Raw genomic sequence first — 14,474 nt, 5'->3', positions numbered from 1 at the left:
AGCTGTTCTTAGTAGATGTGGTTGAACAAATTCTGTCCATTTGACCCGTACCGTGTTGTGGCACAGACCTTTGTACCTCTCTAAATGGTCCTGAATTAACAACGTGGCTTTTAAACCTTGAGTACATGCAGTCCTTGTCCCAGTGGACTAGATCGGATATTAACATAGCGTCTTAGCACCATCTTATTCACGATCAGCTTACAGAAACACAGACGTTTAGTTAGAATAGATGCCATGTTTAAGTTGGTGTGAAAGAAAACAGAGCTGTGAGGGATGGAAAGACTGTGTCATACTATTCACACACATGTTATTTTCACAACTCGTGGTTCATAAAAACTCTTAAAGGTCCAGTGTGTTGTTTTTTGGAGGATCTATGACAAACATAGAATATAATATACATAACTGTTCTTCAGAGGTGTATAAAGACCTTACATAATAAAGAGTTATGTTTTTATTACCTTAGAATGAGCTATTTCTATCTACCGTGGGTCCCTTTCATGTTGATCCTATCAGTAGCCCTAAACGGACAAACTTCACAGAACTGTTTCATTAATACGTTATCTCCTTCGGCAAAGAAGCGAAAACACGACATCTCAGTCCTCTCTTAGCAAGGACCTTAAGCCGTTGGATGCAATTCGCAACATTACAGCTAGATGCCGCTGAAATTTCCAGATTGCTTTTTTAAGTTCACAACAGAATGAACTATTGATATGACTGTTTGAAATTTGAATGAATAATGATACGATATCACAATGTTTTAGTTTGTATTAAATAGTTTGCATTCAATTGAATTGAGTTGGTGGAGTGTAGCACCAGCAATGCCAAAGTCATGAGTTCGATTACCGTAAACCGCACCGTAAATCGCACCGTAAATCACTTGGGATGAAAGCCTCTGCCGAATGCACAACTGTAAATTAAATTAAATATGATTTTTACAGTGTTGACTGTTGTTGACCCTCAATGTGGATGTGGGTTGTACTTATATACTTAAAATAAAAAATGTATGACTATGTATTTTCTCAATCCACCATGTGTTACTTTGGGAGGACTGACCCTCCAATAAGTCATTTTGGATACGGCAATGTCTATTAAATGACAAATTAGCTGGACATATTGTACGATCAGGACCCAAGGGTACGATCTATGCCAGCTCTACTCATTTTCCTTAATCGGCCTGCACTCAGCTCTCTCACCGGGGTTATAACCCAACGCCAAACGGGCTCCCAGTGTTTACACGTGTGCTAAACCTAATACCCCCTTTCCTCTTCCTCTCAAAGTGAGATGGGCAAGCAGGGTCCTGTTTACCAAACTGCGCTGGGATGCTGGCTGGCGTGGTTAATGCCTTCTGAGATATCGCTCTTACAGGAAGGGCTTCTTCTCTGTCAGGAAATCTGTCTGCTTCGCTCCCTGGTTAATGGCTAGAATGAGGGATTTATTTGTCATGTAAAATGGATTCTGGTGTTTCTCTTAACCCAACTGTGCGCCAAGCAGACTTTATGTCTGTCGGTAGAAATAATTGGAGTGGTTTTAATACAGTTTAGAGGTTCCGGCCTGGTGTGCACCCAAGCATTTGCTTTACTGCAATGTTTTTGCCATACAGTTGTCCTACAAACAGGTGGAGAGTACTTCGAAAATGAAACTGTTAAATGTGTTTCACCTGCAGTATATGAGCACATCTCAAGTTTAATGCTTTAAACATCTCCTATAAAAAACATATTTAAAAAACAACTTATTTTAAAATATGTGGTAGCATATCATTTTAAAAACAAACTGAACCATGAAAAGTCATTTGAATTTGGATCTTCTTATAGAGAAACTGGCTGAAGCACAACGGCGATTCGCTACTTTGCAAAATGAGCTGCAGACGTCTTTGGACGCCCAGCGGGAGAGCAACGCTCCAGGCCTGCGCAGCCATCGTAAAACAGTGTTGCCCTTGTCCAACAAGGAACGCAACAAACACCGTAACATCAAGGATCTGCAGCTGGCCTTCAGCGAGTTCTACCTCAGCCTCATCCTCCTGCAGAACTACCAGGTTTGAGTTTCGTCTTTTTTTATTTTCTATTTTATTATGATGGTTAATGCTGGCAGGTCTGTATTTGTCTATGTGAAGGTAATCGCAATCATTGCAACGTCTGCTTGATTTTGATCTGGAACCCCATAGAATCTGAACTTCACCGGATTCCGGAAGATCCTGAAGAAACATGACAAGATTCTGGACACGCAGCGTGGAGCCGACTGGCGTGTGGCTCATGTTGAGGTGGCTCCATTCTACACCTGCAAGAAGATCACACAGCTCATCTCTGAGACCGAGGTATTGGCCGATATTGTTCTGTCTTAGATAAATTAGAATAAAGTAAAACTTTAGGGTTTGTAGGAAGGTATAACTTGACCTTTTTGTGTCCAGACTCTGGTGACTACAGAGCTGGAAGGTGGTGACCGTCAGAAGGCCATGAAAAGACTGAGGGTTCCACCTCTTGGGGCTGCACAGGTGATGGATTGGGCTGGTCAAGCCACTTAAATAAACATAACAATGTTGAAAGAATCACAGATCTGCAATGTTAACACTTTTTCGGGGGAATCGGCTTATTATCTAATATTTGCTGTATCTTCATTTAGCCTGCACCAGCTTGGACCACCTTCCGTGTGGGACTGTACTGCGGGGTCTTCATTGTCCTGGCAGTAGCCTTCGTCTTCACTGGTTTGTTTTTTTCCTTTCGTTACACACTCAGAAGCATACAAAACAGTACCATGGGGTAACACCGTGCTTTTTGTAATGTGGTACAGCTACCACTGGCATGCATTTTTCTATCCGTCACACATCTGCTAATAAGCCACTCATATTTAACAGAACGTTAGGTATTATTCGTGTCCTTGTTGTTCATCTAGTGTTGTGACTTATGCTCCCTATCAGGTGCATTTTTCATCCGTAACCAGAACATCTGGCCACTGGTACGCATCTATCGCGGCGGTTTCCTGCTGATTCAATTTCTCTTCCTGTTGGGGATTAACACTTACGGCTGGAGGCAGGCGGGTGTCAATCACGTGCTGATATTTGAGCTGAACCCTAGAAATAACCTCTCACATCAGCATCTCTTTGAGGTGAGACACGCCATAGGGATGCTTTTATTTTACACTGTGTGTAGTCTAGAAGTACATCACTTAACAGTTCCAACTTTATTTTAAATGCTAAAGCATCTTAATATTCAATTTCATCTTCTTTTTGTCTTGATGTAGATCGCAGGATTTTTGGGGGTGATGTGGTGTCTCAGTATACTCTCCTGTCTGTTTGCGGACTACACTTTACTGCCCATGCAGGCGAATCCCCTGATCCTGTATGGTTTTATGGTCCTCTTCCTCATCATCCCCTTCAAAACCGCATACTACAAATCACGCTTCTGGCTCATCAAACTGTTGGTGAGTGAATAACTTTGATTCCACATAGAAATGGTTTATTCTTTAGAAAACCATTTGTTCTGGTGCTTTAAAACAGCATTTCTCGAACAGGGTTCAACAGTGACATCTTTGTGCACAATTTAGAAGTTTTCTGTGGACCCCCATAGATATAAAAAAATTCTGAGCTGTGACCAAAAAGCACAATGTACAGCCATGCCCATCAATATGATAAAGCACAGCAACATTTCTTTTTTCTGCAACATAAGTATTCTGTAAGTTCTGTACGTATTTTTCATGAACCTTCCATAAAAAAAGAATTGATTCTTCAATAAAAAAGATTTGAACCTAATGCCGCATACAGTACTATAACAAACAAACATTAAAGACCCTCAGTCACAGAATGATCTTCTTGGCTGTATCAGAAATTTAATAAACATGCTTCTTTATTAGGCTATTTGTCATAATAAATCTTAGTGTGTCTTTGTTCTGAATTGTGCCTGGAAGTGAGAAAAGAAATGAAAACCGCCTCAACCTGCCTGGTTTCTTTTTACCCGAGTGGCAGCCCTTCAATTACTTGCCTCAGATACGTTCTTAACAAATGAAATCAAATTAGCTGAGAGCTGATTGGCTCATTACAATTCATAAACCGCTTTGCAATCTTTGCAAGTTTAAATGTTTTTTTTCCTCCCATCTTTTTATTTCAATGCCTTTATGCAGTTGTTTTATTGCCATGTGATATACATTATATTGTTTTTTAGTGCATGTGTACGGAGTAAAGTGTATTTCTGCAAGCTTTTTGTGTGTGTTCACGTGTGTCTCTGAGCGAGACAGGGCAGTGAGGTGAAGAGAAATAGATTGCAGCTCTATCTCTGCGGATGTGAGGCTGTGCCTGTGCAATCATTATTGGGATGGAGCCATCAGTGGCCGCCTGCCTCTGTCTCACTGCCCTCCCTACGTCTAATTTGCCCAGACTGGAGTCTTATTCCGTGGGGCACACACACACACATACACACTTCCTGTAGATTATACACGACGTTTACTGATGGTTGAGCGGTGGGTGGTCTTCCTCCCGGATCTCACACACTGTCACTGTTCAAGGACATCACACATACAGATGTAACCTTGAAATGGACCTCCAAGCTCCAAAGAATTAACACTGGCCAAGATCAAAATGTGACTAAAATTGGTCCTGGCAGTTTTGTTAGGTACTGCAATGTGGTTGAAATTGAATGGTAACAATCATATATTTTCTTTTCTTGAAAAGGTACGTCCAAGATATTATGATGAGCCTTCACCTGTTCTGTCAGATTAAAATAACCAATCAGAGTTTGTGTGAGGAGAAATCAATACTACCTGGCATTTCAGTCTCACGAGAATGATGGCTTAGGTCGGTGTAGTGCAAAACTATGTTGCTGGGAAATGCCAAAGCAGCCCTTGCAGGCTTAAAGTGGTGGAACGTCGATTTGAGAGCGAGTGAACCTGTAACCTTAGTAACAGTGGTGTTTTTACAGAAATTATGTGGTAAATGTTTTTAATGCCAGGCATACTGTATGTGCAATGAACTGCGTCCCATTTAATATCATGGTAATATCTTAATTCAGTAGAAATTATTACAATTTGAAACCCGAACAAGACTGCAAAAGAACTCATTGTCGTTAATTTTTTAATAAAATGAATCCATGTTTCATGGCGGATATATCTTTACAGTTCCTTTGCTTTTAGCATGCGGCAAAACCGGATCCTATGTACCACACATTCAGACCAGTATTTTTAAAAGCTTACTTTGGTTGGCTTTTTTGTTTTTTAAAAGATTTAAATAACCGATAAGAGTTATTTTTATCTTGAGCCAGCTAAATTCTCAGTAAGATTGAACAGTCTGCCTCTTGAATGAGCCAATATACAAAATACACAAATCACCTTATCCTGAGAAGAATTGTGCTTGACCTTAGTCGTTCATTTGTTCCTTATGGGTATGGGTATACAGTATAAATATTCATATTCTTTTCCTCAGTTCCGTGTTTTTACCGCCCCGTTCCACCGGGTGGAGTTTGCAGACTTCTGGCTGGCTGACCAACTCAACTCGCTGGTGATAGTTCTGTCTGATCTGGAGTACTTGGTCTGTTACTACAGCATGGAACTGAAATGGGGCGATCGCAATGGCTTACTGCCCACCACATATGGTAATTGATTCCCAATGAAGACATCCTAAAATGTACTGATTCAGTTCCTGACACACAGTCAGAATGAGTCATTCATATTGTGCTATTTCAGCCTTACAAACTGTATAATGGTAGATGAGTGAATGGGTACAATTAGTTGCTTTTGCACATGAATAAAGATTACACTGTTTCAACATAGACACGAGTCTTTCAGGGTCACTGGAGTTTATCGTGTGCAGTGATGCAGGGAACATCGGTGGCTGTCTAATGGTGTGGAAATTGTAGCTTAAAGTCACCATGAAATCAAACAAATCATTTCAGAAGCCGGTTCACTCGAATATACGTGACGATACGGAAAAGTCAATCGCAATTCCGATTCATGGTGACTTTAAGAATGCTGAAGGCGAAGAGGGAAAGTTAGAAATAGAGAGAGAAAAAATGTAAACCATGGGGCTCAACATTAAGATTTTTTTAAGATTGTGTTATCTAGATCATTCATGACATTTTTAGAATGATTTTCAGAATTTGCTACATGTTCAATATATCACAGAAAAATATCTAAGTTTGTGAGAGTAACCCATGTGATTAGCATAGGATGTATTTCACTGGCCCCAGACAATTTAGCCATTTGTATTATTGACCATTTTAAAGTTTACCAGGTGGGAATAAATCTACAGCACTGTACAGTGTGGTGGGATGTGTTTTAATATTATTATACTTTGATATTGATAGTTTTAAAAGGTGTAATCTTAGTATTATGGATATGCATGTCAATTGACTCCTCTTTCTCCATCAGGCGATGAAAGGTGTAACAGCTACTCTTACGGAGTTCGTGCTATCATCCACTGTCTGCCTGCGTGGCTGCGGTTTGTCCAGTGTCTGCGCCGTTACCGAGACACCAGGAGAGCCTTCCCTCACCTGGTGAATGCTGGGAAATACTCCACTACCTTCTTTGTGATCACATTTGCAGCCCTTTACAGAACCCATAAAGGTAAAAACAATCTCTCATAGGTTAAAGGAACAGTTAACCCAAAAATAAAAATTCGATCATTCGAAAATTGCTAACATTCTTCCAAATATCTTTCACTGTGTTCATCAGAACAAAGTCAATGGTGGTTTGTTTTCCTACATTCTTCAAAATAACTCATTTTGTGTTCAACAGAACCAAAAATATACAATATTTTTTCCCACTATGGTAGTGGATGATGCCCCTGAACTGAAAAATACAAAAAGAATTTGGAGGGGAACTTTCCCTTTGTTATTATTTATCCAGGTGCTGAATGTGATGAAATAAAACAATGTTACTGCTTTAGGGTTTCTGTACAATAATATATATAGTTTTATTTATATATATATATATATATATATATTTATCAGGGTCAGATTGATAAGGACAGATGATTGTTAATTTGTTTCAATTATGCTTGCATGAAAAACTACAGCATGTTCCATTTGTCACCAAACACCATCTATTGCATTCAGCCAGACTAATTCATCTTCATCTGGTAAATATCAAGAGTTTAAAAGCGTTCCATTAAGATTCAAGCCATATCTTTTACGCTTACCTCAATCTACAATTACTGTCTGATTATTGTGCCGATGAAATCCATCTGTAGTGTGAACACGACTTCTCAAACCTTCCCTTCTCCCCTTCTGTCTGTCTGCTCTCCCGTCTCACTCTCTTACTTATCTAACATTCCCGTATCTCTTTGAAAGAAAACTTGATCACTTCTAAGCACCCGGCTAAACCGTTTCATGTGTTTCATTATTTATATACCCACCGTTCTTTCTAGTTATTTATTTATTTACCTTAAATGTCAGTGGCAAGCACAAGAAAATGCTGGGCACATTTCATTCTACTGAGTTTAGGACAACAGAAGCTTGAATCAAAATTTGAGCTGGCAGAACTTCAAGTCTATTAGAAATGTCTGTGTATCTGTGATGTAGATTAGATCTGGACCACTGCCCAGAACATCTGTTTCATAAGGTCCCATTCAGACGTGACCCAATAGGACTACGTCGCCACGCATTTCATACACTCATTAGGATTCATTCTAGATGTCCCTGGCATTGAGCCGGTTTGATATATCAGAGATCAGCTCCATCACCTGTTTAATGATTGTAACTGATGTTTCTCTACGGGAAGATGCCGAGATAAATGATCCGTTTTATTGTAGAGGTCACGTAGAATTATAACACGAGTCGCACCATGTCTGAGCCATATAATTGATGTTTATATTAATAGTAATGCAGTGTGGATTCTGAGTAAAGGAACAGTTACCCCAAAAATGAAAATTCTGTCATTATTTACACGCCCTCTGGTCATTTCAAACCTGCACGACGTTCTTTTTTTTTGAAGAACACAAAAGAAGATATTTCGAAATATCTTTGTAACCCATTGACTTATATTGATTCCCATACAATAGAAGTCAATGGAAAAAAACTGTTGTGGTTACCAACATTCTTCAAAATATCCTCTTTTGTGTTTTGACGAAGAAAGAAAGTCACACGTGTTTAAAATGACACAATAATGATTCATTTTAGGTGAATTATTCCTTTAAATTCAATTTTGTTACCTGGAATCAAACCCACAACCTTGGCATTGCCTTCCACCTAAACAAAGTGTCATTGTCTACCACTTACAGCATTGATCTCAACCTGCTTCTTCATATTTCGTGTAGTGTGACTTAATAGTTGAAGATCTAGACATGCAGCCCGGAAGCTTGCATTTGCACGGTAAACATTAGCCAAAGAAATCAATGATGTCAAACAAGGAGAACAAAATGCAAACAGGGATTAAAGAAAAGATGTGATGGCTAATACTGGAAGAATTAAATGGCAGAGAGAAAAGAATAGAGAGAGAGGGCAAAAATAAAAGGGAAATGAAGGAAAATGGACAAGCCGAAGGAGGGCGAGCTGTAATTGCCTGCCTGCGGCGAGACAGTCAGTGTGAGTGTATCGCTAGAATAAAGATGAAGCTTTGAACCGCTGAAATAGGTTTTTTTTTCGTTCTGTAGCTTTTTTCTCCCTCGGATCAAAACAGCCATTTTAGATGAGACATGTAGAGATCTGATGTGCGTGGACACCTGTGCTTTCCTGCCCTGATAGCTTTATAGCATAGATTTAAACAGGTACATCTGGACCATATGTACCCAGGGATTGACAGGTCCATGACTACACAGTCATATATACAGCTTGATTATAAACAATGTTGATGGGATGACAAGTGTAGTAAAGAAAGATTAATAAACTAAAATTATGTATTGGAATTATAATATTTCTTAAACTATAATAATATTTTTTGTTTTGTGGTGTTATTTTCTATTTATTCTTTCTTTTATGATATTGAGGATAACACAGTCAATGTACCTCTGTCACCCTCCACTAAATGAAACACCAAAGACACTTAAAACCTTATGTAAGGATGAAAGCTATTTTCTAAGGGTGGGATGTGACATACTCCCAGTGCATTGTGGGGAGTGTGTGTTTACTAAGGGTTTATAGAAGTAAATGAGATTACATCAATGTGTACTGTAACCATGACCAGTGTCTGCTTTTGGAAGCCGCTATACTAAACCTAAATAAAATGGACCACGTTTTTCGCGTTAACCCTAATGTATTTACTTTACTAATGCATCTATCTGGTCTTGTGAATTTCATTTTCATATTTTCATAGATGGTCTGGGAAAAGAGCTTTGTGTTGGTTTGGGTAAGGCTTGGTGTAAGGTTTGCTAATGCTTAAATAATAATAGTGTCATGTATGTAAAATAAAGAAATATACTATTGTTAAGTGTAAGATGTAAATCAAACAAACCCTAAAAACTGCTTTGCCTGTGTTTGGAGATTAGACATGGATTAAAAAGGGTTTGTGGGGCGGGCGTTTGAGGTAATCCAGGGACACGGTATTCAACATGGACACTCATAGCTCAGCAATGAATCAGGATGGGCCGAACTATTGTGTGTTCCGGTGAAAAATGACCTCTGAGGGTTTCCTGGCGCCTGGACGGCAGAGTGTGAAAAGCTTTATTAAGACTGATGGGTCTGTTCCAAGTTCAGCCTTGTCTGCCGCCTGTGTGCGGAGATGCCAAATAGATTTAACCATTTACAGATACCTGCCCTGTTCTATTATCAGCCTTGGTTAAATTATTTCAAATAAACTGAAAAGAAAACCGGTGTTTTGTTCAAATCTAATTGAATCGCATTGCATGTGTTCATCATAAATTTAATATACTAAAAAAGATAAGATATTAACTAAATAATAAAAAAAGAAATACAGCTAACCAACACAATATTGTGATTTTATGATTTTTTATAAAAATAAAAAAGGACTTAATTTTGGACCAAACTGTTTATTTATTGTTTGGGGTGTGTTTTAGACTAACAGTGTTTGTCTCCCTCTAGTGGACACAGCGTAAAATATCAAACACACTGCACTGTGAGTTCTCTGTTTGCATGTTTTCGTTGTCAACTCACAGCAGTTCTCTGTTTATTTTTGTTTCAGATCAGAAACATGCTGACGCTGAGGTGTTTTTCTACCTGCTCATCCTGTCTTCAGTCATCAGTTCACTCTACACACTCATCTGGGACCTGAAGATGGACTGGGGCCTTTTCGACCGTAACGCTGGAGAGAACACCTTCCTGAGAGAGGAGATTGTTTACCCACATAAAGTAAGTAAAATGGCAGTTATAATATAATGTCGTATTTTCCATGATCCTTGAAGTACAGAACACTTCCACTAAGACTTCTTAGTCACATGTACAATAAGTATTACCATTGGTTCTCATGATGTCACTTCCTGTCTCTCTAAGGCCTACTACTACTGTGCCATAATAGAGGACGTGATCCTGCGCTTCGCATGGACTCTGCAGATCGCTCTGACCTCCATGACTGCCATTCCCTCAATCGAGGACATCATTGTGACCATTTTAGCTCCTCTAGAAGTGTTTAGGTGGAACGTTTGTGCTTAACATCAAAAACATAGAAACTATACTTCTTTCTTTCTCTTTTTGAATTTGAATCTGTTTTTCCTTTTCAGACGTTTCGTGTGGAACTTCTTCCGTCTTGAGAACGAGCATTTGAATAACTGCGGTGAGTTCAGAGCGGTGCGGGACATCTCTGTGGCTCCTCTGAACGCTGATGACCAAACGTTGCTGGAGCAGATGATGGACCAGGAGGACGGGGTTCGAAACCGGCAGGGCAAGAAGAGCTGGAAACGGAGCTACAGTCTGTCGTTACGGCGACCCCTTCTGTCTGCTCAGTAAGATATTATATTTTACGCGATATTTGTATGCAGAGATTTATGAGTACGCCGCTCCAGTTACTTTACATGTGTGCAACAAACCACGTGATGTTTAAAATAGAAACATTTGGCACTTAAAGGAACAGTTCATTCATTTTGGGGTGATCTAGCCTTTTAAAGATGCCAATAGTAATAAAACTAACCCAAAATTTAACATTCTATCACCCTCTTGTCATTTCAAACCCGTATGACTTTCTTTCTTCTGCAGAACACAAAAGAAAATATTTTGAAGAATATTGGTAAACCATTGACTTGCATTGGTTTTGTGTCATTACAATTGAAGTGAATGGGTACCTTCGTTGTTTGGTTATCAACATTCTTCAAAATATCTTCTTTTGTGTTCTACAAAAGAAGGAAAGTCATACAGGTTTGAAATGTTAAGAGTGTGAGGAAATAATAACAGAATTAAATGTTTTAGGTGAAACTATCACTTTAAGATATACTGTAAAATGTCTGTGCTATATACCATTTATCAGATTTTGAATTGCTCTTCGTGGCTCTAATTCCCTTCCTCCTAATGGTTGTTTTTGTGTGCGTGTTTATCCGGCAGGTCTAAGAAGGACACTAAGGTGCTCATTGAGGATACTGATGATGAAGCCTTCAACTGAACGCATATCTCGCTGTCCTCCACCTCTCTCAATCTTCTATCGGTTCCTCACAGAGCTGCCTCAACACACCTGATCCTAAACACACACACTTCACGACACCATCCTAAGACTGATACATGCAGATGTAAGCACAACAACAACTGTGAGATATATCAGGACACAACGGGAACATCATACAAACACACACACGCAGATGTCAGAAACACACTTAAACAGCCAAGTGTGGAGTTTTCCTCAAAATACCTTTTTTATTACACTTTTAAATTTAGTTTCTTGATACTTTTTTGTATGTTTGTTTAGTTTTTTAAGCTATATTACTGCATACGACTGTTTACAAACTTAATATAATAAACTAGGGTCTACAGGGAGGAGAGAGATTTTATTTAAAAGTTGAAATATGGTGCATTTCACAAGTCACACACTAATACCGCAGCTCAGTTAGAAATAACAACCACTCAGACGCTGAACTTCTTTTATTGCTTTTTTGTGTTTATAAGTTACAGCCCTGGTGGCACTTACAAAATATATTTTAATCATATTTATTATCCAAACATGTTTTATTTAACATGCATTGCTTTGATATCAAAGCTGTCATATTTTTGCCATGTTTGGTTTGTGTTTGAGAGAATGGAATGTATTTCTTTTATTTTAGGGAGTGATAGGTGATGCTAAACTAAACTGTTGCATTCGGCTGTCCTCTCAGGATGTATGGACTCTCTGCCTTCTTGTGTTAACCACCGCTAAATGAATCGACGTGTTGGGTTACAGAAATGCTTGAACAGAAAACGTGAACAGAAAAGACCACCCATTTTAAATTTCAATAAGAACAACTGCTGATTTAAAGGTGCGGGTAAACTGCTGATTTTAAAAACTTGATGCATTTTATTATTGAACTAATGTATTTACTTGGATTTTGTATTGATTTTTGATAATCGCCACAACCACTGCAGGCCAAAGAGGAAATGCAAACACTGCCAGGCAATTATAGACCTTATGGTTGTGATACCATTTTGTATTTTGGTGAACCATAAGAACATTATATTTGCACATCCAAGACTAGTTCTTGTGTGGTGATGAATCTTTATAAAATCAACATGCCAAACTATGGCTGCAGAGGGTTGTTTTGTTGATTGTTTAAGTGGCAGTATGTTTTATGTATATTTTTAATCAGTTCTACATTTTGATGCAAAAAATGCAATTTTAGTGTACTTTGTGTCCACAGGTTTAACTTGTTACCCATTCACAGACTGTTTTTGACTAAAAATTGCATTCTTATGTAAAGAGAGATGCTACATCGTTCTTTCATTAATTCATGTCTGTTTTTTTATTTTTATTACAATGTTTGATAGAAAAAAAGTTCATTTATTCATTGCAACTCACAATGTCTCTTATCAATTAAGAAACATTGTCTCCATCAAAAAAGAAAAGAAAATGCCGGGGCTGGTTTTAATTATGTACACTTTTGCGTACTTTAACAACAGTTTGTGACTTTTTCGATAGCATGCATTAATGTATTTTTGTAGGCACAATCTTTCAGTTGTAACTGTAAGAGACGCACTTCGCCTCTTTTGCCTTTATGTTCACCTGCTCTTTAAAAGCAGTGTTTTGTTGATGCTTACAAACAATACAAAAAAGATGTGCATAGGAATGTAAGTAACACATTTAAGTTTACTTTAGTTTAAACACATTTAAGTCCAGTTTTATATAGACTTGATTTAATAACAAATCAAACATGGAACCTGATATTTGATGATTACTATCTGTGTGTTTAATGATTCTGAAATGTGGTGTTAATGTGTTGAATAGGTCCTTTTGTCTATTGATATGAACAAAATGTCATCAATTTTGTCATTCGTAAAAAAGGCATAAAATCTGAGGAACACCGTGTCTTACTTTGCTCTGTGTTAAAATCCTAAAAACCATCAGAATCCTTTATCAAGGGGGCACACACACAAAATAAAGGAATGAACTGTACTCTTATCTGATCTAGTATATACTAGATACTTATATGGATGCTGAGCACAAATTTGCCCCATTCCCTACTGTTGTAATGCATTGCCAATTGTCTTGCCTGCATGCTGCTTTTGTATGTAAATAGTTTGATTTTACTTTTTTTAAGTTTTACCTGTGTAACAAAATGTTATTTAATTTATTGTACTAATTATTTATGTACATGTTGAAGGTTTTTTATTTAAATGAGCAGTATTATGGTAGATGAAGGGCATTTTGGATTAGTCACTATCCTGTCTTACTGTACATGTGAATTATGTCAAAATAGTGTAACTTAAAAAGATGCTTTAGTGAATATGAAATGTGATCCGTTTTATAGGTGTATATTTCTACTCATAGCACTTTCATCACTGGGGTTTGTGCCCATCTGACAGGACTTGCTGGGTGACGTTGGCTTTGGGTATATTTTGTGAACTCCGATATGAAGTGGAGAGAGAGGAGAAATGATAGCATGAGTTCTGTAATGAAATGGACTCTGAAAACGAAGGGTTTTTATTTTGTACATTAATTTTTTACTTTTTCAGAACTGGAATAATTCACAAACCCTGACATAATTTTTCATGGGGGGGGGGGAGTCTATATGTTGATTAGATCGCTTGCTAAACCCATGATGTTAAGTGCTTGATATTTCTGCATCTTTTCTATCCTCCTATCTTGGTGTTGTATCTCTTCTTAAATACAAGACTGTGACAATGTTTGTAGTTGATAGATGGTTGTACTTTTGAGTAAATTAAGACTTGAAGAAAAATAGAAAAACTTGTGGTTCTGTGATTAAATGGAGAGACAAAAAGAGAAACCTGTCCTCCCTTTTACAGAGTAGTTTGTAAATGTTGAGTGTATTCTTATGATTGTTCCACTGATGATCTAATTTGTGTTTCTGTATACACTTTGGTGATCCTGTCATATTTGGGTTTTATAAACCACGCTTATTTTTAAAACCTTCATTCTGTGTCAGCCTTTTATTTACTTAAGGACCACAGATCGATGCATTCGATTCAAATAAC

At 38.0% G+C, this 14,474-nt stretch overlaps 1 protein-coding gene across 1 annotated transcript in view; it reads left to right on the top strand.

Annotated features, from left to right (window-relative positions):
* Positions 1–14,413, top strand: part of xpr1a (xenotropic and polytropic retrovirus receptor 1a) — a 48,875-nt gene extending 34,462 nt beyond the window's left edge. Inside the window, exons 4-15 of the mRNA XM_079467277.1 lie at positions 1,812–2,032; positions 2,162–2,311; positions 2,405–2,488; positions 2,617–2,698; positions 2,912–3,099; positions 3,235–3,414; positions 5,405–5,573; positions 6,349–6,543; positions 10,054–10,220; positions 10,362–10,501; positions 10,589–10,810; positions 11,403–14,413. Coding sequence (XP_079323403.1) covers positions 1,812–2,032; positions 2,162–2,311; positions 2,405–2,488; positions 2,617–2,698; positions 2,912–3,099; positions 3,235–3,414; positions 5,405–5,573; positions 6,349–6,543; positions 10,054–10,220; positions 10,362–10,501; positions 10,589–10,810; positions 11,403–11,460 — 1,856 coding nt within the window. The 3' untranslated portion in view covers positions 11,461–14,413. The remainder of the gene's footprint in view (positions 1–1,811; positions 2,033–2,161; positions 2,312–2,404; positions 2,489–2,616; positions 2,699–2,911; positions 3,100–3,234; positions 3,415–5,404; positions 5,574–6,348; positions 6,544–10,053; positions 10,221–10,361; positions 10,502–10,588; positions 10,811–11,402) is intronic.
* Positions 14,414–14,474: the final 61 nt, after the last annotated feature.

Source organism: Barbatula barbatula (assembly GCF_947034865.1).
Source record: "Barbatula barbatula genome assembly, chromosome: 11".
In the NCBI taxonomy this organism is placed as follows: domain Eukaryota; kingdom Metazoa; phylum Chordata; class Actinopteri; order Cypriniformes; family Nemacheilidae; genus Barbatula; species Barbatula barbatula.
The sequence above is the reverse complement of the archived record's forward strand: the minus strand, read 5'-3'. Positions and strand labels throughout refer to the sequence as shown.